General features: G+C 41.0%; 2 protein-coding genes and 1 pseudogene across 3 annotated transcripts in view; 2 read left to right on the top strand and 1 right to left on the bottom strand.

Moving 5' to 3' along the window:
- Positions 1-1,016: 1,016 nt before the first annotated feature.
- Positions 1,017-1,177, top strand: LOC148119738 (Nuclear RNase P; annotated as a pseudogene).
- A 2,454-nt stretch (positions 1,178-3,631) lies between these two features.
- On the bottom strand, positions 3,632-13,378 carry Ccdc127 (coiled-coil domain containing 127). Of its 2 annotated transcripts, none has more exons than XM_048459236.3 (3): positions 13,257-13,378; positions 9,761-9,891; positions 3,632-6,699 (listed from the first exon to the last, which is right to left on the bottom strand). In XM_048459236.3, the coding sequence occupies exons 2-3, from the start codon at positions 9,879-9,881 to the stop codon at positions 6,038-6,040; spliced, it is 783 nt and encodes a 260-aa protein (XP_048315193.3). In that variant the 5' UTR covers positions 9,882-9,891; positions 13,257-13,378; the 3' UTR covers positions 3,632-6,037. The 2 variants fall into 2 exon arrangements, with proteins under 2 accessions (XP_048315193.3, XP_048315199.3); XM_048459242.3 differs by having other exon boundaries at positions 13,253-13,320.
- Positions 13,378-23,832, top strand: part of Sdha (succinate dehydrogenase complex flavoprotein subunit A) — a 26,698-nt gene continuing 16,243 nt past the window's right edge. Inside the window, exons 1-3 of the mRNA XM_048459226.3 lie at positions 13,378-13,514; positions 16,356-16,442; positions 19,611-19,772. Of these exons, the coding sequence (XP_048315183.3) occupies positions 13,452-13,514; positions 16,356-16,442; positions 19,611-19,772 (312 nt within the window). The 5' untranslated portion in view covers positions 13,378-13,451. The remainder of the gene's footprint in view (positions 13,515-16,355; positions 16,443-19,610; positions 19,773-23,832) is intronic.

Below are 23,832 nucleotides of genomic sequence, written 5' to 3'. Positions count from 1 at the left end.
TTTTCCTCAAGGGAATGCTCCAAATAAAGATGTGACCAGAGAAGGAATTCTCGTTTTTGGTGGCGTTCATTCCTGCGGGACAGGATGGCCCCCCGCAACTGGTGCTCGAAACCCCGGGACGCTGAGGGACCCTGACAACTACGCCGGGGGACCCTGAGAAGGAAGCGCCCAGCAACGCGCTGAAAGTCCGGGGGGAGAAAAAGCTGAGATCAGACACCAGGACACAGAGAGCCGTGAATTTCAGAACTCTGAGAACGTGGAGCGGTGAGTGACGTCGGTTGAATTCCTCCAGAAAGGGGAGGAAAAAGAATTTCAAAGGATAGGCCTAAAAAGAAAAGAAAATACAAAAAAAAAATCAAAGTTAAGGTATCTGAAAGAAGGTACAGAAAGCAACGGGGAAGAAAAATCCCTTAAGTTCAGTGCAGGAGGAATGTAAATAAAAACAGCAGCAAAAAAGGCGAGGTAACTAAGGCGGGACTTTGAGGACGATGGGGTACGGGAGACCGCGGCTTCCGCTCCCTCTCCGTCCACCTGCGTACTCGCTGATGAGAGACTCGGAGGCAACAGTCTCGTAGGGAGGTGAGTTTGATCGTGTTCTAAGACTGCCTTCCCTATTCTTAAAGAGCCACAGAGCTTTTGGAGGTGATTTTCGCCTAATTTTGTTAAGAGAGCTCAGTCTCTGGCTCTCAGGTACAGAAAACTTGAATTTTGTTTGAGGAAGTAGCCGGCGGTGGTGGCACACCTGTTATCCCAGCTACTCAGGAGGGAGACGCAAAATTGCACTGGAGAGTGCTAGCTCGTTCGGGAGGCGTGGCCATGCTAACCGGTTGCTGGCGGGGAGTTTGCTGGAGGTCTACGAAAAGCCAGGTCGCCATGGTGACGGGCGGGCTAAAGTCCGTGTGACATCAGAGGCTATATGTCCCGGCCTTCTGGCGGGGCTATGGTTTTTGGAGGACTTTTTCAGCACCTGAGCGGACTCGCCTGACTGAGGCGGAAGCTGCGTGGTGAGCAGCAGCGCCGCTTATGACCTAAAGACGGAGACCCCTGGGAAGGTCTGAGACTGGGGCCCCCGCGGCCCTAACCGGGCCCTCCATGGGTGGGCGGATGCCCCCCCTCGCCGGAGCTTGGAAAAGACTCACAGCCGGCGGTGCGAGTTCATTGCCTGAGGTGAAACGGCGAGCCCGTGCACGGCCCGGGGCGGGGCCATGCGGAGCGCGCCATAAGGGGCCTTAAAGGCGGAGCTGTGGCAGCCGCCGCCGTCCGCTGCCGCTGCCGTCCGCTGCTGCCGCCCTCAGCCAAGGTCGCCAAGAATTCAGTCAGATAAAAACATTTGTCGCCGAAAATTCAGTCAGATAAAAACGTTTATCCCCCAAACAACGTCCCTTTGTCAGCAGGAAGCAGTGAGATGATCGATGGTCTACGCCCATTCTCCCTCAAAGAACTGGTCCTAATCATCATAATAAAGGCGCGTCAACCTGGTTACCATTACCTATTGCCTGAGGCAACAGATGGAATTAAACAATGCTACCTAGAGGTTTTTCCATCTGAATAGGGGAGCTGGAGAGATGGCTCAGAGGTTAAGAGCATTGACTGCTCTTCCAAAGGTCCTGAGTTCAATTCCCAGTGACAACTGTTTTGGTTATTAGACAAAGAGGGGGACTAGCTTCCCCCAGAGAAAGGATTTCTCTTGCATTCTTTACACTTAATTTTTAATTCAAAATTTTGCTGGTACAGGCAAACAAGATTTGCTTTTTGAAGCAGAGACCTGCAGGTCTCTAAGTTCAAAACCAGCCTACTTCCAGTACTGATTGTGCTGAATTTTTACACTGAGAGTTTTTAATACTCTTAAATGTTAATTTGGGAGGAGAGTTTTGTTTATGTTTTTCTAGGAATGCTGACATACATCTGGATGCCAGCGAGACCGACCAGAGAGATAAAGAAGATGACCCAGTGGATGCTGAGTGTCCTGCTGTGGAAGATTCGTGCGGAGGCAGCAGAGATGACCTTCTGGGCGATGTCAAGAGCAGCTGTCTCACGTTATCGCCTTGAGCAACACCCTGTGCAACCTCTTATCTCTTAACAATTTTCTGACTGACTCTACTTTGCCTTTTCCTTCCTTAGGAATGGGTGGGAGCAGAGATATTCTTGGCATGCTGCGTATAGGTGGAAGTGCTGTATGTCTTTGATTGGTGTGCTACCTGCTAGCCCAAGTGAGGTGGGGACCAGATTGAAGAATAGTTTTGCCTTATTGCTCTTATTAACAAGAGAAGAGGGAGATGTTGGGAGCCACCTGGAGGCACAGGTGGTCCTGCAGTTTGGAGGTAGCCACGTGGGGCTGAGCACCCTTGCTTGCACATGCTCAGACCAGCAGAATGGCATTAACCAATCAGGACAGCGTTCAAGCTGCTCCACCGTTTAAAAGCAGCTGCCTCGGGGCCCAATGCTCTCTCTCTAAGCTTTCTCTTGTCCCTGCTCTATCTTCCCTTCCCTCAATTTTCCTCAAGGGAATGCTCCAAATAAAGATGTGACCAGAGAAGGAATTCTCGTTTTTGGTGGCGTTCATTCCTGCGGGACAGGATGGCCCCCCGCACTCCTCAATCATTCCATAACTGAACTGCTTTCTGTGTATTTTCAAGTTTGTCATATTTCTATTGAGGATATGCACATGGTGGAATACAGGATCTGAACATAAACTAACCTAGGCAGACTACCATCTCTCTATCAGGCTCCAGATCCTGTCCTCCAGATCATAAGGCTATGTAGAACTCACTTAAAAGACTTCATACTGACTGCATCCAAGCATAAGGCTAGTACCTAACAGGCATCTGGGAACCTGGATGCTGGGAGTTCCCAGAACTGGTAACTAATGAGTGATGTCTACCACTTTCCTTTCTTTGGGAATGGAACTGTTACATATTAGATAGAATGGTTACATGAATAGCCTCACCCCATCAAGAGCTTGATAGTCACCAGTGAGCTTTCCAGGGTACCTGTCATATATCACAGTTTGCTCCTAAAAAAAAATGTGCCCTGTGATTCCATAGAGTATGATTTTTAGGGGCTCCACCTGGTTCCTCCAGACTTGATCTACATGCCTTTTCTTTGATGATTTTCTTGTTATAATACATGTTAGCCCTGAGGGGAACCAAAAATGAAATCTTAGAAAACCATGGCAAGTCATAGAATCTGAATATCTTGGGAAATTATCATTTACAAGATAAATAATAGTACGTAGCTCATAAAACCAGAGTAAAGATTACATGACAATAGGTCAACTCATATAAGATGTATGTAAATAGGTTATAAGTACCTATCTACCTTTTAAGTAATGTTAAAAACTGAGCCAATACATGTGAAATTACGAACCCAAGAGTAGTTACACACATTTGTAAGCCCAGCACTTGGGAGCCTGAGGCAGGCAGGCTGCACATATGAGGCCTACCTGGACTATGCAGCAACACTCTGTCTCAAAAAAATAGTAAAGAATTGCACAAATAAAGTGACACTATGTTAAATGACAAATATTGTCTGTGTACATTGCTAATAAACATGATTAGATATAGGAACAGCTCACTTCTAGGTGTTCACTGGGACACAATCTGGGAAGAAGAAACATTTGCTGGGTTGTTTGTGGGGTTTTTTTTATGGGGAAAAATGCCCTAAACAAGATATATCTTGAAAATACAACCATGGTACGGGAAAACTGTCTGTATATTGTCAATCATGCTTTAAATAAACATTGATTGGCCAGGCAGGAAGTATAGGTGGAACAACCAGACAGGAAGTAAAGGTGGGGCAATGAGGACAGGAGACTGCTGGGAAGGAGGAAGTCCATTCTCCTGCAGTCCTGCCCAGACCACAGAAGAAGCAAGATGTGACCTGCCCCGCTAAAAAAGGTACCGAGCCATGTGGCTAACATAGATAAGAATGGGTTAATATGCTATAAGAGCTAATACAAAGCCTGAGCTAATGGGCCAATCAGTTTATATCTAATGTAGACTCTCTGTGTGATTTTTCTTTGGGACTTGCCAGCTGTGGGAACTGGGCAGAACAGACACCCCAACAAGCTGGTTACAGAATGGCGCCCACATGGACAACTGCATCCACATAAAGCCTGACAGAACTTGGGAAGTAATTCTGTGCAGAAAAAAGCATGGCTTCTTGGTAGCAGCAATTTCTCAGGTCTGCTCTGCTTGCTAGAGGTAAGCAAGTGCTCTATTTAAGAGAGGCTTCCTCACTCAGCTTTAGCTACAAAACTTTGCAGCTCTTTTAAGAGGTCCTGCCACAAGACACTTACATAGTGTTGATGAAAAACTGATTGCATGCTTTTTGGTTTTCAGCACTAGCAGGAAAAAAGCTGCACCATTTTAAAATGCCAGCTTTCTGGGCCATCCTGCCAGGACAAACTCTGACTCTTTCAGGCAGGCGGTTGAACTATGAAGCATTTGAGTGTGGTTTGTGAGCACACTGTTGCAGCATGCTTGCTGGCAAGAACCGTGAAACGCTGTAGAGTTGTGGCAATAAATGTGGCTATAGCCAGTACCTCTGCCATGAGGCTGGAATCGCAGAAAGCTAAAGAATGGGCTGGATCCAGCTGTCAAAGCCACGGCTTTAATCCTACCCATATTGATTGGTAAATTTAAGACTCATGTAGTCAGAAAGAGAGAGATATACAGTAAATGAAAGATTCAAAGTTGAAGAAAACCTCTAAATGGTTTACAATGTGTTAAAAGTATACTCAGGCTTGAAAAAAAAGGTTAAAGTCCTTAAAAGAAAAAAGAAAAAGAGTAGTAGGGTGTGGTGGTACACACCTTTAATCCCAACACTTGGTAGACAGAGGCAGACGGACCTCTGTGAGTTCAAAGTGTGGTAACACACACCTTTAATCCCAGCCCCGGGGAGGCAGAGACAGGAGGATCTCTGTGAATTCAAGGATAGCCTGGTCTACAGAGTGAGTTCCAGGACAAAGATATACAGAAACCCTGTCTCAAAAAGCCAAAAATTAAAAATAAAAAAACAGAGTTTAAAATAAAGCCACATAAAGATGGAAAACACACAGAGAATCTTGATATTGTATGTTATTGTGCTCTCTTTGAATTGTTTGAATGCTGAGGAAAGAGCAACAGCTGCTAAAAGATATTTGCTTATAAATGCTGCTGAATTAATCTAAGATAGGTATTTTGAAAATACCTTGACTTCAAAATTGAAGTCAAAAGGTATGTTACTTTGGAGAAGAGATTTTGCTTGTTTCCACAGGAAATGAGAGGCTATGGATTCATTCTGAGTTAAGAAAAATCAGGTTTGATCAAGGAAGACCACCTGAGAAATCTCTGGTAGGAACAGATGGCCCAGACGTCAGAGTTCTACATCCAGAAAGGATTCAAGATGCTGCTTGAGATGATCAAGCCTCACAGGATACTCCAGTTAGGACTTGATCATATTATCAGCGCCCGCAACCAGCCGGAAGTAGCCTGGAATACTATGCCCACATTTCCAAAAAATGAACTATGGATATTTTCCTGTTTTTTAAAAAAATGGGGAGAGGGACTCTCTGTGTGATTTTTCTTTGGGACTTGCCGGCTGTGGGAACTGGGCAGGACAGAAACCCCAACAAGCCGGCCCCATATGTTACACAACTACATTAACCAATAACTTCTAGATGGAATCAGGAGAGACCAGTAATTGGAGGAGAAGTAAAAACTGATAGAACACTTCTTAGAGTAAGAATATTATATTTGAGCTTTAAATTTTTTCTTTACCCTAGAACTAAAATATAAAGTTGTACTTTTTCTACTAAATATTAGCAGCTCAAAAATGCTTCAAAAATGAATCTCTAATAGCTACAGAGCATCATAGAAAAAACTTATCTGCTAAGTCCCTACTGCACAGTTCAAAGGGTGGAAAGACTTGAGTTCTCACAAAGGGTATCTGTACTGGGTCACACCTGGTGATAAAGAAACAGACTAAATATCAGAGAGCCCAGAATGCAGGTTGCCATGGCGAATGAACCCATCTGGCCTTAAGTTTCATTTCATTATCATTTTTCTAGTATGACTTTCTCTACTTTCTTAAACTTTTTAAGTTCAACAAGTAGTTCCCAATATTTGAGATACATCCACATGAGCTTCCCGTTTTGGCGTTTGTTGGTGTTCCAGACATCTCCACAATGCTTATCATGCTTAAATATGTCAGATAAGCCAGCAGCCATCTCTAGGTCAGCAGCCACCGGATCAACGGACGAGCGCACCAGTAAGCTCTTCTCCAGCTCTAGCCTTGTACTACGGGGAAGGACCAGGCTGCAGTAGATATTCTGACGTTCTACGAGAGCTTCTCCCACCTCCTTCAGCATAAGCTGGGCTCTCCTCTGCCAGTCATCCCCTTCTTCCAGGCAGTTCAGATAGACACTTCTCAGAGGCTGCAGCTGGCTTTTCTCTTGCATTATCTGAGCTCGTTCCTGCTCAAGAAGCTTCCTTTCTTCTGCCAACTTACGCCCCTGAGAGATAAGAGCTTCTCGAAAACTAGTTGTTCTATTTTGCTCCTTTTCCAGTTCCAAAGACAACTGAGCAACTGCACGCCGATGTTCTGAGATCACAGCATGATATTTAGCTTCAAGATTCTGTTGGAAAGCAGCTGTTCTCTGATGATATGCTTCTCTTGCTTTTTCTATTTCTTTCTGGGATTCCCTAGACCAAATCCAACCTGACATGAGGAAGAGATGAGGAAGACACATGAAGAGACACAACTAAAATCCTATGACTACTAAAGAAAATATAGAACACAGCGATGACAGCATTTCAGTAAAAGACTAAGAATTCAAAGTACCAAGACACTGAAATTTCATAGATAATAAAATAGGCAAAGATCTTATCCTAAACTCAGATCAGTGCTGGACACCTAAAGTAGTACATTCAATGACCGTGTTCTGGTGTCTAACTTCCATGGCTGGAAAAAATTATCACTACTTTGTTTTCAAATCTATCATTTATGTGCTCTGCCTTGGTGCTCCATGACTTATTGCCAATGTTTAAAAAAATTAATATAGGTAGGCTTCAAATATTGTTGGAAGTCATACTTGGGTTTACCCAATTATCATCTGTATACAGTTTAAGTCTAGTGAGTTTGCTATTATGTTTTACAAAAATAAGGTGAAGATGTTCAACTTAGGTTGGACTTGTAGCAAATACTTGTAATCCCAGTATTTGGGAGGCTAAGAAAGAGGAGGATTCCAAGCTCAAGGACATCCAAAATTTGCAGGTTTCAAAGCAAAATAAATTGTTATACCAAAGCCCAGGAAGATCAGATATTTTGGTGTTATCTGACAAAGACTTCAAGACAGTCACATAACTTCATTCCTCCAGTTATATAACATTATGGATCAACTGGTTCCCAGATTTCAGAAGAAACTGTGGCTATGAAGTAACAGGTGTTCCTTCATAATGTGAGGTTATCTTGCCTGTGCCAACCATACGATCCTGTGCCAACCATACGATCCTGAGTCTCACATGAGTCTGTATGAGGTAACCAGTAGGAGAAACTGAGTAAAGGCTACTGATCTGTATGTGGTCTACAATGGTCTCAAAATTGTCTCTTTTGACTACACTGAATTGTACTATGTGATTAAGCTCAGTATACCAGACACTTCATGTTTTAGATCTAAGACAGTTTCTTTTCTACTCAAGAAAAAGTTAGGGAGGGAGAGGGGTTAAGGAAGAAGGGGAGAATGAACAGAGAAAAGGGAATGAGACAGAAGGCAAAACAGAGACAAGGAGATCTAAGACTGCCAAAGAGTGACAGAACTCTTCAAGGTTAGCACAACTTTACCAGTTCTGAATTGTATTGAAAATTATGAAATTCGGGGCTGTAGATGTAGCTCAATGGTAGAGTTCTTGTCTAGCATACACAAAGCCCAGGGTTTGATCATCAGAACCACGAAAGAAAGAAGGAAAAATGAAAGGGAGAGTTGGTCATGAAATTTAAATCATCAGAATAAAAGTAGATTCTCATCCATCCATGAAGCATTCAATTCATCTGCTGTTACTTCCTGACCATGTTACATCCTGACCATGATGAAGGCTGGTTAACATATGCAAGTTGTAATACATCTTCTCAAACATATAGTAACTTACTTTTAGAAAATCCTTATAAGAATGCAAAGTTCTTAAATTACCTTTAGTCTAGGCTGTCCTGGCACACACCTAAGCTGAGGTATGAGGATTGTGAATTTAAGGCCAGCATAGTGAGACCCTGATGTAAAGTAACAACAACAACAACAACAATAAAATAGCAGTTATCCCTGAATACATTATTTAGCCAGGATAATCAAAACAGAAACATAAATCATTTTTTCAGTCCTCAGGAGAAAAAGTATCAACTTGAACATCCAAAAAGGGAAAGCAAGAAATTGGGAGTTATGAGTTCGTATTAAAACTACAAATAAGTCTGAAAAATACATGGAAAATGAAAGGGCTTCTCCCATTCTCAAAGCTAACTCACTCAAAGTAACTAACACCACTAATGGATGAGAATCTACTCATAATAAATGTGATTTTAAGGCTTCCAAGCCACTCACAGAACCACAGCAATAAATGCCTTTTATGTTGAACAGTTCACTGAGAAAGGGTGACAGGAAGGAGCCTTTAAATAGCACTCTCTGGGATGTATCTGGACTGGCATCAGGCAATGCTCAGAACCTTCCTCTTTCCCTATGGCAAACTTCTGAACTGAGAAATTCAGACACACAAAAAGCTACTGTATAAAAATGATCACTATACATATGGCACAGCATTTGCTTTCCATTTCTTGACTCATCAGCTTTTCATATTTTTAGATGACAACCAGAACCACAAGACATGAAGAAATATAAACCAGCTCTTCTACATCAGTTATCATAGGTGGGAGCAGTTAGGAGGCAGGGTTTTCTCAAATTTTCTTTCTCTACATCTGTAAACACACATATAGTCTATACTATAGACTATACTATAGTCTATGACTGGTAAGAGTCTCAGTGGTATTCAGTCAATTTAAATATGAGGATTTCTAGCCTGCAAAGTAGTTTTCATGGGCAAACTCACCCAAATATCTGACTTTTAAAATACTAAACAAACATCCTAACTGGTTTTCTTTCAGGTCAATTTTTCTGTCAGTACTGAGGCGGGCAACTAAGACAAAGAAGTCCCTTTAGAATAGTGAAACAATGAGAGAAAGCTAAAACTTACTAAAACTTAGCACACACCAAATGCTTTTGGCTTACTTAATGCTCACAATGTATTAAAGCATGATAAGCTACCTTCAAGGAACAGGTAAACTGAGGATCAAAAAAGCTAACCTGTTGTGGGATATTTGTTTACCTGTGTGAAGATGTGGTTTTGTCATTGGTTTAATAAAAAGCTGAATGGACAATAGCTAGATAGGAGAGGTTAGACAGGACTTCTGGGCAGAGAAAAGAACTCAGGGTATGAATCTGGGCACAGGGATTTCACCAGCGAGATGTGGAAGGCGTCAGATGTACAGAATGAAGGAGAAGTAAAGAGCCACATGGTAAAATGTAGATTAAGAGAAACAAGTTAATTTAAGTTATAACAGCTAGTTGGAAACAAGCCTAAGCTAATCCTGTCACAGAGTTGGTTGGTATAAGGGTAAAACTGCACTGTATTGGTCAAGTACTAAAGACAATCTTTAGTGTGTCCAGTACCTGCAGCAACCTACTCCTGGCATATGTTTTGGATCAGGAAACAGAGATGTCAAGAAAATTATAACTTACGAAAAGCTGCCAATCCCAGCATTGGGACCAAGAGGGCATAATTCCACTTGCTTCCATCACCCCCATCAGCCCTGGCATTGGGCCGGATGTTCCAATTTGGGGGGTCGTTTAAGTTATTCATGGAGCTATACCTTGAAGAAAATGAAAAATATGCTAATTATATAAAAGGAACAGAGTATAGCTGTTAGGATTATATCATATACATAAATACTTGTCAGCTCTGTGTGCTGCACAACACTGCATCCTATGTGATTCCAAGAAGTAGTCATACTGTAGTGTGAGAAGTATGTTTCAAGTAAAGTACAAGCAAAATGTGGTGAGTTCTCCCTTCATTTTTAGATGTATGGTCATTGTAATGATTAATATTATGTGTCTATATATATGAGAGAAGGCATCTCAGCATGCCTAGCTAATAGGTTAAACATCATTCTAGGTGTGCCTGGAAAGTGTTTCTGTATGACTGGTAAGCATCTGAGTGCTAATATTAATTACTTATAATAAATCAAATTTTTCTCTTACTCTACACATACCATCATAAGCCCTAAAAATTATGGTTGACAATGAACCACACATGTGATAGTATTCTAGATAGATAGATTATCTATCTAATTGAAATATATCTCTATATATCTAGAAAAACTAATAAACAGGACTACGAGCTTGACTACCATAGATGACTATCTATTAACCTATATTTCTTAATTATACATTACATTTTTAAACGAGCTGCACAAACACAATACCTTAATCAAGAGCAGAAATATACATATTAGGTTTTCTAGATATATAGAGAAATATTTCAATTAGATAATCTTCAACACTTTCAAAGACTACAGAATATAGCATCTAAAATGTTTTAAAAAACTTAGGACTTTTCATGACAGCGAGAGCATGAAACTGCTCTTGCTTGACTGGACTTGTGGGACCCACAGAAAAATGGCTGCTGAAGCTGCCTAAAGAAGGTGAGACAGTCTTTCAGGGTTCTTGCTTCATGAAAGAGTCTGCCAGACACTCTGCAAGACACAGAAGACAGTGAGTGAGAAACTGCCAATATAGGTGGAACTGTCTTTGAAATTTCCTGCTTCATGGAAAAGCCTGCTGGATATTATAGGCCTTTAAGCTGAAGATGGATGCCCCCAACGATACAGAACTTTGGGCGACTGTCTGGGCAGCAAGATGTCTCTGTCAATTCTAGAGTTCTGGAAGTTGTTTACAATGCACTTTCTGTTAACTTAGGTAATATTATATCCTTCTGGGGTCTTTGATGGAGTTGAAAAATAGATAGTTATAATTATAGTTTTCTTTAGTTATGATAAAAGATAAAGTAGATATAAATATTGTAACTGTAATTCTTGCTTGATAACTGTTTTGTTATATGTAATCTTGCTATATCAAAGTTAAAATCTTCCTTTTTATTTAGACAGAAAAGGGGAGGTGATGTATGCTGTGAATATGTTTTACTCATTGGTTAATAAAGAAGCTGTTTTCAGCCAATGGCTTAACAGAGTAAAGCCAGGCTGAAAGATAGATAGATAGATACACAGACAGACAGACAGACAGAGAAGGATGAGTCAGAGAGAAGTAGCTGCCCACAGGAGACAGGTGCACCGGAACCTTGCCAGTAATCCACAGCAATGTGGCAAAACACAGATTAAAAGAAATGGGTTAATTTAAGATATAAGACTTAGTCAGAAATATGCTTAAGCTGGTGGCCAAACAATATTGCAACTAACAGAGATTTCTGTGTGATTATTTCATGAGTCTGGGTGGCTGGGAAATGAACAAGCAGCCTCCCCCAACATCCACCATTAAGTAAAGCATAATTGTACATGTCTCTTATTGGTTGTCTCTGTAAAACTCCAAAACAGCTGTACATAGACAATTCAATAAAAGTGAATTTACAATAGGCATTTGCTTCATATGAGCTGGGTTTCGAAGAATGAGTAGCTTTCTACAGATAAAAATCAAAGGAAAGCTACTTACATGCTGTCATGATCAGGATTACAGAAACCCCTTGCTTCACCTCAGAGTATAACTCCCAAACTTGCCTGGAGACCAAGGTTAATATGAATCTACTAGTTTACAAAATACCCATTCTAGCCCAGCATTCAAGAGGCAAAGAGACCCTGTCTCAAATAAATAAAAATAAAGTCACAAAGTACTCATACTAGATGGTTGTTTTCATAAAGTCCTAAGAACATTCACCTTGCTTATATGTACCCTCACAAATACAATAATCACAAAATAGTTAACAAGTACACATGTAAAAAAAATAAGGAATCTAATAGAATTTTTGAAAAATTTAACATTTTAACAAACCTTGCTTAACATGTAAAGATGAAGTATGATGAGAAATATATGACCATAAAATATGACTCAGAATTTAATGGTGTATAGAAACCACAGAATTAAAAATTTTGGTAGATGCCTAATTTAGAACGATACATACTAACTTAGAGCAAATAGATTTTAAAAACTTCCTACTAACGTAGCCATACCTCAGATATCTGTCGGGGAACCTAGTTAAGCCTAGTTAAGACTCCCATACAAAATGGTGGTTGAATATAATCTGTTCAATACTTTGCATTATCTCTAAATCATCAATATTTAATAAGGTATAAAGGCACTTAAGTAGCTGATATGCTTTATTTCCCTCCTTGTTTTAAAAAAAAGTCTGTACATACTCAGAACAGACATAATTTTTCCTAAATGTGTTTGATATGCTGTTGATTGAACGCACCAATACAGAGGGCCCACTGTCTTATTTATCCCCTCCACACCAATAACATCCATTTCTGGGTTAAAAGTCCCAAGGAAATAATTCAAAATATAAAGCGTTGTGCACAAACATATTCCATATTTCCTTATTTATAACAAAAACAAATATAAGAAACGAAGTGGGAATGATTCGTTGGAAACAATAATTCAAAATTCTGCTTATAAAGATTGTGCACCAAAAGGAAGAACTTAATCTAATATTAAGTGAAAATTCAGGAAACAACTGTGATTATTGGTTTACTTTTTATTTCATTTAATTACACCGAAAATTTCAGCTATTTCACTAGAAAAATAGAAATGGTATCTGAATCTGATCAAATCAGAGCGAGTTTGCAAGAATTAGGATGCCAGATGATGGAAGCAGCTTTCGTGATCTAATCTGACAATAGGCCGGATCCTGAGTTTTCCAAGAGCTAAAATCAAGACGAAAGCTTTTGATACTGATTCTGGTTCAGTATCCTGGCTTTCTGCGCTACCCAGTGCAGCTGCCCCCATGGTTCATCCACCAAGGCATCATTCCTACCCACTCCAGAAATCCAGGGCGGTAGGTTCCGCCGACTTCTTGAGACCCAAAACCCAACAAAATGTGCTCTTATGGGGCTGAGGTCGCTGCCCCTCGGACCGCAGTTTAAACTGTCCGGATCCTCCGACTCTCTCTGTTTTGGTAAACTCGAAGAACTACCCGAGAAGCACTTCAAAGATATTGGTACCCACTTACTCCTGGAGCAGAGTCCATCAGCGAGGCTAACACGCTACCTCAAAAGTACAGTCACCGCGGCGTCTGCAGCGCGCAGGCGTACCACCTTTCACCGGAGCCCGTCGTGGTGCGCAGGCGCAGTTTTCCAAGTCCGACGTCGGCGTAGCGTAGTACGCCAGCGCAGTCCGCCGCTGAGGCTTGCGGGACAGCAGAGACATGGCGGGCATAGGAGCAGTTTCGCGGCTTCTTCGCGGGCGGCGCTTGGCGCTAACTGGGGCGGTGAGTCAGTGCCACGGGATAGCGGGCACCAGGAGTGCTCCAGAGCCGAGTGTACTCCTAATCCCGCGAACCCACCCTAGTTGAGTTGGGGCTGGGAAGGTGCAGTGGACCAGAGCCGACAGCTTTCCGGCGAAGGTCACGACTCCACGGTCGCGGGAGTGGAGTCAGGACTTCCCCCGTCTTGGCCCAGCTAAATTCTCCAAGGTCAACGGGCGGGACCAACCTGTGTCCTTCTGGTAGCGGGCAAATCTGCGAGTAGTTGGTAGCCTCGATGTTGCCACTAAAATATTGTAAGTGATGAGCTTATAGACTTTGTGTAGTGACCTCAGCTACTGTTTTTAAATCTCAGGTGAGACTTAAGCACCGTGTTCATCCGATCTTGCGACCACTATTTTGCGTTGGAGAGGAAGAGGGGCACAGAGTGCTCCTGGGCTGCTAAGGTCCGAGTTGCCTTTGCCAGATTGTAAGATTGTCAGATTGTGTCCCAGTGTGCTCTTTGACGATGACATATTACGCGTTAGATTTCTAGGGCGTTATTATAGCAAACTAAATTAAGTGATCCACCTCTACCTACTTAATAATTTAATTACGAAATAAAAGCCTCAAGACATTGAACAGTATCGACTTGCATTGTGCCTATAATTATGGCTGCAATTGTCTCCGTTCTGAAATAGATATTAAAAATTAAGTTCAATTAAATGTTCAAGGGTTACTTGGCAGCTATTCTTGCAAGACCAGAAGGGCATTTTCAAACTTGATAATTTCAGTAATTTGTATTTTACTACCATAGACTTCGACCTCCTCCTCTATCCCTTGGGTCCTCAAAACACTAAAAGGAGGGTTTTAAGTACTGATCACTGAAACCTTTTACAGAAAATAACAGATTAACAACCTGTAGTTTTAGCAGGACTGTATTGTAGCAGAAGTAAGTGAATCCACCCCATCCCCAAGATTCCGTTCACACACTCAGGAAAAAATAAGGAGAACGCTTTTTAATAATAGTCAGAGTTCAGCTCTGGCTAATGCCCAGAAAGGAGACAGTCAAGAATAGAAGATTTCACTAACTTGTTTATACCTTATGTTTATGCATTCCACATGTGTTGTCATCCTTAAATCCCTTTCAGTTCCCAGGGCCAGTTTACACTTTGACCAATTTAGACAGAGACTGGAGACTGCATAAGTCTGGCTACTTATGCTGATGGGAGATTTACACAACAAAGATATTCCAAATTGCATGAATTATTTTTAAGTACACCTTCATTGTTCTTTTCCAAATAGTTGTTACCAACTTGTTATCTTGTCTAGCTGGTAGAATTAGGCTTTTCTTACGAAATCTGACTTTATGGCATACCATACTTAAAAATGGTTGTCACCCTGGGCTTTGAGGCAATTCTGATAGAGAAATGGGCCTAATGGTTGTAAGTTAGGTTGTCCCTTTTGTTATGGGAATGGAGCCTAGTGGCTGGTCAATTCTGGTGAAAAAATATTTACATTCCAGAATCCTTAATTTTACTTATCTGTAACAGGACTGGCTAGTATACTCATCTTTGGAGTGTTTTGAAGTATTTTCCTTAGCTAAATACTGTTTGTGCCTTACTGTGTCCTAAGCAAGTCTATTAATAAATCATTTATAACGTTGATTCTACCACTGCAAGTTTCTTCTACATCAGTATGATTTTTTATTCAGACTAGAGTAGAATTACAGTTGAAAGTGAGAATAAGACTCTAAGCATGTGAGATCAGGCTGCATAACTCTTTTCTTTTATGGGGGCTTGGTTGGAAGCCTTTTTTTCCCCCAAACTTTATTTGAATCATGCTAACTGTCAGCATTTTACCATCTTTGTTGTGGCTCTTCATAATGCTCTGTGGTTAAGTACTAGTAAACAGGATAATAAGATAGAAAAGACAATTGACCTCTCAAAATATGGTTATTGGTTTTAAATTAGTCTCTTCATGAAGATGGCTATTACTATAGAAATTCTGCCCTCCAACTAAATATTCATTGGCATTTGAAGTTTGTTTTTTCATGAAGAATTTGAGTTTACAAAAGAACAGAATAAAGTTAGCAAAAAAGAAATTTGTGATCACCAACAGAGAAATGCTGAAGAAAGAATTGTTTAGTCCTGTCTATTAATAATTATAGCTATAAGCTATTCTGTATTATCAAATGCTTTCAAGTTATCAACTCATCAAATTTGTTTTGCCTTTGGCCTGACCCATGAGAGGGGGTATGGCTATAGTCTTGGTATGTTGGGTAAGAGATAGTTGAGTCATTCTTAAGCTTAATGCCTATCTTGTTTCAATAAGCAGTAACCTGTTCTAGAGTTTAAGTATACCATCTGGTGAAGCAGGATTTTTGAAGGATTGTCCCACCCTGTCTATTTGTTAAAGCACATATCACCATAATCTGATTCATTTTTTTTTAGAATGAAAATTCTTGAAGGACATTCAGAGAGCCAGTATGCAAAGGGTTAAGATGGAGCCAGTAAAAATGCTTCATTATTTGCAAACTATAGCAACACGGATTTCTTTGCCATTCTTCACTGAGTTGCATAGATTAGTATAGTGGCAAAACAAGTGTCAGTAGTAGTTTTCTATTGAGAAACAGGCTTTTTTTTTTTGGAAAAGGCTCTTCCTAGAATGCTAAGTCAGAGTAGAGGGGACGAGACCTGGGTTCTTGCCCCCCTTAGGTCTATCTATATTTCAGGGTCCCAGGTAAACTTTTAGAGGAATAAAAGCAAATGGTACATAGGAAGCTTAGCAATTTAGAAAGAGAATTTTTTAATTGATTCCTCTCTGTTGATATTCCATTAAGATCTAACACTATTCATATCTCTGCAGCGGCCTGCAGCATTCCAAACACAGACCAGTGGCTTTCACTTCACTGTTGGTGAGAGCAAGAAGGCATCTGCCAAAGTTTCAGATGCGGTAAGTTCAATACTTAACTGTAAACAACTTTTTTCCAAGACAGGATCTCACTATGTAGACTAAACTGGCTGTGAACTCAGAGAGATCCACCTGACTCTGCTGGGATTAAAGGTGTGTGTCAATATGCCCAGCATGTAAACAACTTTTCCTGCTTCGAAGGATAGTAATCTGTAATCATTTTAATGTATTTGAATATTGCACATACTTAAAGAAAAGATTTTCTTTAAGTGCCTTTCAGCCATTTGAGATTCCTCTGTTGAGAATTCTTTGTTAACATCCCTAGCCATCAGGGAAATACTAATCAAAACGACTCTGGGATACCATCTTACACCAGTCAGAATGGCTAAGATCAAAAGCACCAATGATAGCGTATGCTGGAGAGGATGTGGAGTAAGGGGAACACTCCTCCATTGCTGGTAGGAGTGCAAACTTGTACAGCCACTTTTGATATCAGTATTGGGAGTCAACCTACCTCAGAATCCAGCAATACCACTCTTAGGCATATACCCAAAGGATGCAGACCCATACCACAAGGACTTTTGCTCAGCTATGTTTATAGCAGCATTATTCGGAATAACCAGAACCTGGAAACAACCTAGATGCCCCTCAACCAAAGAATGGATAACGAAAATGTGGTACATTTACACAATGGAGTACTACTCAGTGGTTAAAAAAAAAATGACATCTTGAAATTTGCAAGCAAATGGATGGAACTAGAAAAAAAAAAAAACATCCTGAGTGAGGTAACCCAGACACAGAAAGATGAACATGGTATGTACTCACTCATAAGTAAATGTTAGACATAAAGCAAAGGATAACCAGCCTATAGTCCACAACTCTAGAGAAGACAGGAAACAAGGAGAACCCTACATACTTGGACCCCACCCCTCACCCCCAGTCCTGGGAAGGGACAGTAGACAAGATCTCTTAAGTAGCATGGCAGCGTTGGGGGACAGGGAAAGGTGGTAGGGGAGTGGGAAGAGGAAAAGGGGTGAAGGGGAGTGAGGAGGAGAACTTGAGGGATTGGGAAGATCGATTTGGGTGAAGGACAGAGAGGGAGAGCAAGAAAAGAGATACCATTATGGGGTTAGCGAGAAACCAGACACTAGGGAAATTCCCACGAATCCCCAAGGATGACCCCAGCTAAGATCCTAAGCAATAGTGGAGAGGGTACCTAAAATGCCCTTCCCCTGTAATCAGATTGATGACTACCTTAATTGTCATCGTAGAACCTACATCCAGCAACTGATGGAAGCAGATGCAGAGATCCACAGCTCTGGACCAAACTCCTGGAGAGGGAGATATTATGACCAAATGGGCCAAGATCATGATGGGGAAATCCCCAGAAACAGTTGACCCGAGCTAGTGGGACTGATAGATAACTTGGGAACCTGCGTAAGACTGAATTAAGCCCTCTGAATGTGGGTGACAGTTGTGTGGCTTGGTCAATTTGTGAGACCACTAGCAGTAGAACCAGTATTTATCCCTAGTGCTTGAACTGGCTCTTCAGAGCCCATTCCCTATGGAGGGGATACCTTGCTCAGCCTAGATACAGGAGGGAGGGCCTTGGTCCTGTCTCAAGTAATGTAACAGATTTTGTTGACTCCCGTGGGAGGCCTCACCCTCTCTGAGGAGTAGATTGGGGAGAAGATGGGGAGGACAGGAGGGAGAGGGAACTGGGATTGGTATGTAAAATAAGACTTAAAAATAAAAGGATTTCTTTGTTATTAATTGTGTGCTCAAATATGTGTAATACAATACTTACAAAAATATTTACATAGGTACATTTTTGCTGGCAAATCTTTATCTAAACTCTCAATGCAAGTAAACTTAACAGTATAAAAAAATACACTGTATATGCTGTGATGAACAGTGTAATCCCTGAACAAATAAGACTGCTAGCTACTGAAGTTGAAATTTCTTTGTATTTAGCCTGTTCTGTTTCTGGTTTATTTGTTTGTTTGTTTGTTTGTTTTTGTTTTTTTTTAATCTGAACATTGCTTACAAGTTCTTATCATATGAGCTAGCAGGAGTTAGAGAATACTGCTTGACAATTTCTCTGTGATAAATCTACCCACACAGACCCTGCCCCTAAATGTAGGCCTGAACTGTAGTTGTGGTCTGCACCCAGGAAAACTGAAATGTGCTAATTTAAACAAAAGCAACATTGTTTTCAAGAGGGACTTGTACACACAGGTGGAGAAACATTGTCTCTGTGTGGTTAATATCCTATAAATAAATACATATGGTCATGAACAGAAGTAAAAACATTGGAAAAAAGATATAAGTAGAGCTCATTGTATTGATACTTTCTTTTGCTCTTATACTTCCTTGTTTTGATAGCAGAATAGAAAGACTGGAATCTTAGTAATTTTAAGTGATCTCAAAAACACTTTGTTTTTTGTTTGTTTGTTTTTGTTTTTGTTTTTTTTTAAAGCTAGGTGTTGGGAAGCAGAGACAGGAAGATGATAAATTTTGAGCCAGCTTGAGCAAAATGTCTGTCTTGGTGTATATATTGCTGCAGTGAAATGCCATAACCAGAGAGCAAGTTGGGGAGGAAAGGGTTTATTAGTCTTATACTTCAGCATTGCTCTTCATCACTGTAGGAAGTCAGGACAAGAACTCAAAACAGGGCAGGATCCCGGAAGCAGGAGCTAATGCAGAGCCCTTGGAGAGAACCTGTGTACTGACTTGCTTCCACTGGTATCCTCAGTCTGCCTTTTTATAGAACCCAGGACCAGCAGCCCGAGATGGCACCACCCACCATGGACTGGACCTTCCCCCATTGATCACTAATTGAGAAAAAGCCTTACAGCTGGATCTCAAGGAGGCATTTCCTCAGCTGAGGCTCCTTCCTCTGATCACTCTAGCTTGTGTCAAGTTGACAGACAAAACCACCCAGTACAATGCCTACAAATCATAAATAAATAAATGAAAAAATGTAATTAATCGAAGGGGGCAAGGGAACAAACCTTTTGTCCATAAAAATCTGATTGTTGTTCCTTTGTTCCTACCACACACTTCAGCACCAGGAATACATACTCATGCTAGAACAAGATTGAGGCTGTCTGTATACAGCAGCTGTTCTTTTCTTTGATTATTTTGTAATTATAGCCTTAATGTTTTATAAAGTTGAATATGTAATGAATAGCTGAATTTCCTTTTCAGATTTCTACTCAGTACCCAGTTGTGGATCATGAATTTGATGCCGTGGTGGTAGGCGCTGGAGGGGCAGGCTTGCGAGCTGCATTTGGCCTTTCTGAGGCAGGGTTTAATACTGCGTGTCTTACAAAGCTCTTTCCTACCCGGTCACATACTGTTGCAGCACAGGTAAGAAAAAAGCCCTCTTTCAATGCCTACAGGTCTTGTGTAGCACTGCTCCTTCCATAAGACTAATTCTGGAGCCTTCTCATTAAGCTCCAGCCACAGTTATCATCTAATCAGTCATTCTCACTTTGCAAGTCAGTGCTTACAGTCTCTTCCTCAGGACCATTCTGGGCTTGACACCTTATTTTTATTCTCACATGTGGGTCTTTTCCAGCTCTCCTGCCTCCTATCGGTTTCCCCATCATTGTTTCATTTCCTCCACAGTTCTTCCTGGTATAAAATATGTTTGCATAGGCCAGATCTTAAGTTTAGTCAGCTTTTTTAAATCACCAAGACAAATACCTGAGATAATAAACTTAAAACAAAGAGAGACTTATTTTGGTTTATGGTTTCAGAGGTTTTTGGCTATGATCATTTGGATGTGCTTTTTGGGCCTATGGCAGCATATTAGGCATGTTGCAGAAAATACTGCTTGCCTCATCTCAAGGCAGCCTGGAAGTAAAAAAAGGGGGTGGGGGGGAGAAGAAGGGTGCTGTCACCTTCAAGGACATGTCCAGTGACTTAAATTCTTTTCCTTAGGCCCTGCCTCCTCAAAGTTCTCCCATCTATTAATAGCACCATAGCTCCTTTAGCACATATGCCTTTAGGGGGACTTTCAAAATCCACACTATAATACTTTGCTAAATGTGTATTACAGTGAGCTTTGATAGCATGGATGTGAAGAATGGGAAAATATTGACCTTTGATGCTCTCAAATTGAGAAAAATTACAATAATTTTTATCCTAGGATCACTAAGTAACACTAATCTTTATATGGTTAGCTTATTCATGTTTGACTATCTTTCCTGGTATTTGGAGTGTTTTGGGTTTTGTTTTGTTTTGTTTTTTTCTAAGCCAACAGCAAAGTTGGATGGCTTCCAGGGGCTAGGAGACCTGAACAGAAGTTGTAGTGGAGAAAAGAGAAATTTGACTACTGGTTATTAAGGAGAATTAGCTTGGAGTAGAGTAAGACTGTATGTAGTTCTAGAGGTTTCAAAAGATTTGAGAGCTCTCAGAGGACCATCATTTGTAGCCCTGGTTTTCAGGTAGCATTAAAGTGATGACTACTATCAGTTACACATTTTTTTTTTTTCAGAGTAACTGTTATATCTTGCTACAAGTGTGTGACTTAAAGTTTATTATCTGGATCATCTTGGCTTTACAATTGGAGGTGTTAGATAAAAAAGAAAAGAAAGTAACTGTAGTGTGTAACATGAGGGCTGGCTTGTTGGGGTTCTGTTCCCGCCCAGTACCCCACAGCCAGCAAGTCCAGAGAAAATCAATCACACAGAGAACTCTATAAGTTATAAAGCTGATTGGCCCATTAGGTCAGGCTTCTTATTAGTCCTTGTAACTTATATTAATCCATTATCGTTATCTATGTTAACCACATGGCTCAGTACCTTTCTCAGCATGTCAGCTCACATGTTGCCTCTTCGGTGATCTGTACAGGAATGCGGAGGGAGCTTCCTGCTTCCCAGAATACTCCCAGTCTCTTTGCTCCACCTCTACTTCCTATCTGGCTTTCCCGCCTATACTGCCTGCCTGGCCGATCAGCGTTTTATTAAAATATGATTGACAGAATACAGACAATTCTCCCACATCATTTCCCTCTTTTTTTTTTTAAAACAAAGGAAAGTACCCTTAGTCCATTTGTTGGGAATGTGGGCATAGTATTTCAGGCTACTTCCTGCTGGTTAGCGGCACTGATAATCTTATGGGGACCTAAAGAAAATTTAGAGTTATAATCAATTTCTGACTGGAGTATCCTGTTGAGTCTTGATCATCTCAGGCAGCAGTCTTGAACCTGTTCTGGATGAAGAACTCTGTCCTCTGGGCCATCTGTTCCTATGGGAGATTTCTCAGGTGGTCTTCCTTTATCATACTGGATTTTTCTTAACTCAGAATGAATCCACAACCTCTCGTTTTCTGTGGAAACAAAAGCAAAATCTCTTCTCCAAAGTAACAAACCTTTTGACTTCAGTTTTGAAGCCAAGGTATTTTCAAAATACCTATCTTGGGTTAGTTCAGCAGCATTTATAAACAACAGTCCTTTAGCAGCTGTTGCTCCTTCCTCAGCATTCAAACAATTCAAAGAGAGCATAATAGCATACAGTATCAAGATTCTCTGTTTATTTTCCATCTTTATTATAACCTCTATTTCTTTTAGTTTTACTTTTACTTTTTGAGACAGGTTCTCTGTATATCTTTGTCCTGGAATAACTCTGTAGACCAGGCTGTCCTTGAACTCACAGAGATCTGCCTGTCTCTACCTCCCCAGTGCTGGGATTAAAGGTGTTTGCTACCACACCTTGAACTCACAGAGATCTGTCTGTCTCTGCCTCCCAGGTATTGGGATTAAAGGCGTGTGCTACTACACCTTGAAGTCACAGAGGTCAATCTCTACCTCTGTCCCTTGAAGTCACAGAGGTCAGCGTACCTCTGCCTCCCAGGCATTGGGATTAAAGGTGTGTACCGCCACACCCTATATCTCCCTTTCTTTCTTTTTTATTTTTAATGACTTTAACCTTTTAGCCTGCATATATTTTTAACACATTGTAAACCATTTAGAGGTTTTCTTCATCTTTGAATCTCTCTTTACTGTATATCTCTCTTTTTCTGACCACATGAGTCTTTAAGGAGAGGACTAAAACTGCGGCTTTTATAGCTGGAATTAGCCCATTCCTTAGCTTTCCAGCCTCATGACTGAGGTACCAGCCAGAGCTGTGTTCACTACCACAACTCTATGGCGTTTCAAGGTCCTTGCTAGCAAGCAAGCTGCAGCATTCTGCTCACCACACTCAGTCGGACTGCCTGCCTGAAACAGTCAGAGATTGCCTTGGCAGGACAGCCCAGAAAGCCGACATTTTAAAACAGCACAGCTTTTTTCCTGCTACAGCTTAAAACCGAAAAGCATGCGTTCAGCTTTTCATCAACACCGTTTAAGTGTTTTGTGGCAGGACCTCTTAATGAGCTGCAAGGTTTTGCAGCTAAAGCTGAGTCAGGAAGCCTCTCTTAGATGAGAGCCTTGCTTGCCTCTAGCAAGCAAAGTAGACCCGAGAAATTGCTGCTACCAACAAAACATGCTTTACTCTATTCTTTCCCAAGCTTTCTCGGGCTTTCTGTGGATTCAGTTATCTACGTCTGGGCGCCATATGTAACATGACGGCCGGCTTGTTGGGATATCTGTCCCGCCTGGCACCCCACAGCCGGCAAATCCCAAAGAGAAATCACACACAGCACTCCATAAGGTTATAAACTGACAGAATACAGACAATTCTCCCACATCAGTAGCGTTGATTCAGTTACAAGGTTCTTAGTTCTTCCTAGTGACTCATCCAAACTGAAAGATATCATAACTAGAAATACCAAGGCACAGCAGTAGTCAGAAAGGAAGGGATTCAGCTTAGGTCAGCTGCTCAAAACTTGCTGAATAGCAATTGGGTAGAAGAGAAGGAAATAAGATGTGTGAATTTATTTGGTACCATATAAAGAAAAGAAATTTTAAAGTCCAAAAATTGGGTAGCCCTATGCATTTGGTCTTCAGTGAGGACTCCCTTACCTACAACATAATATGGTAGTTTGCATTATGAGCTCTTATGAGAGGAAGAAGTCATAGGGTCAGACAGGAAACTAAAAAATGTATTGCTTTTTTTTTTTTTTTTTTTTTGCAGGAACACATACAGAAACTAAGATTCAGTAAAAACTTCTTTAATTCTTCTCAAGGGTACATGTCCCCCAAAGCCTAACATATTCTCAAAGGTTCCACCATCTTTTAATACCATTACACTGTGGATTGTGTCTCCCTCCAATATATGAACTGTTGAGAAACAATCAGGTCATACTAAGGTGCCTTTCCTTGTGAAAAGAAGATTATCTAAAAGGAATGAATTGAAGTTCCAACACACAGTTGGAGGCTGTGTGTGGTGGCACATGCCTTTAATCTTAGCACCAAAAGAGGCAGAAACAGAGGCAGAGAATCTCTGAGTTTAAGGCCAGCCTCCCAGTCTACAAAGAAAGTTCC

Source organism: Myodes glareolus, chromosome 15 (assembly GCF_982192425.1).
Source record: "Myodes glareolus chromosome 15, mMyoGla1.1, whole genome shotgun sequence".
Taxonomy (NCBI): domain Eukaryota; kingdom Metazoa; phylum Chordata; class Mammalia; order Rodentia; family Cricetidae; genus Myodes; species Myodes glareolus.
This window is presented reverse-complemented; position numbering and strand designations above follow the sequence as displayed.

Excerpts from the sequence above, each read along its gene's own strand:
- Ccdc127 (XM_048459236.3), bottom strand. The coding sequence starts at position 9,881 with ATGAATAACTTAAACGACCCCCCAAATTGGAACATCCGGCCCAATGCC. Across the intron at positions 6,700-9,760 it reads GCTGGGATTGGCAGCTTTTC|GTTGGATTTGGTCTAGGGAA; the intron begins GTAAGTTATAAT and ends TCCTCATGTCAG.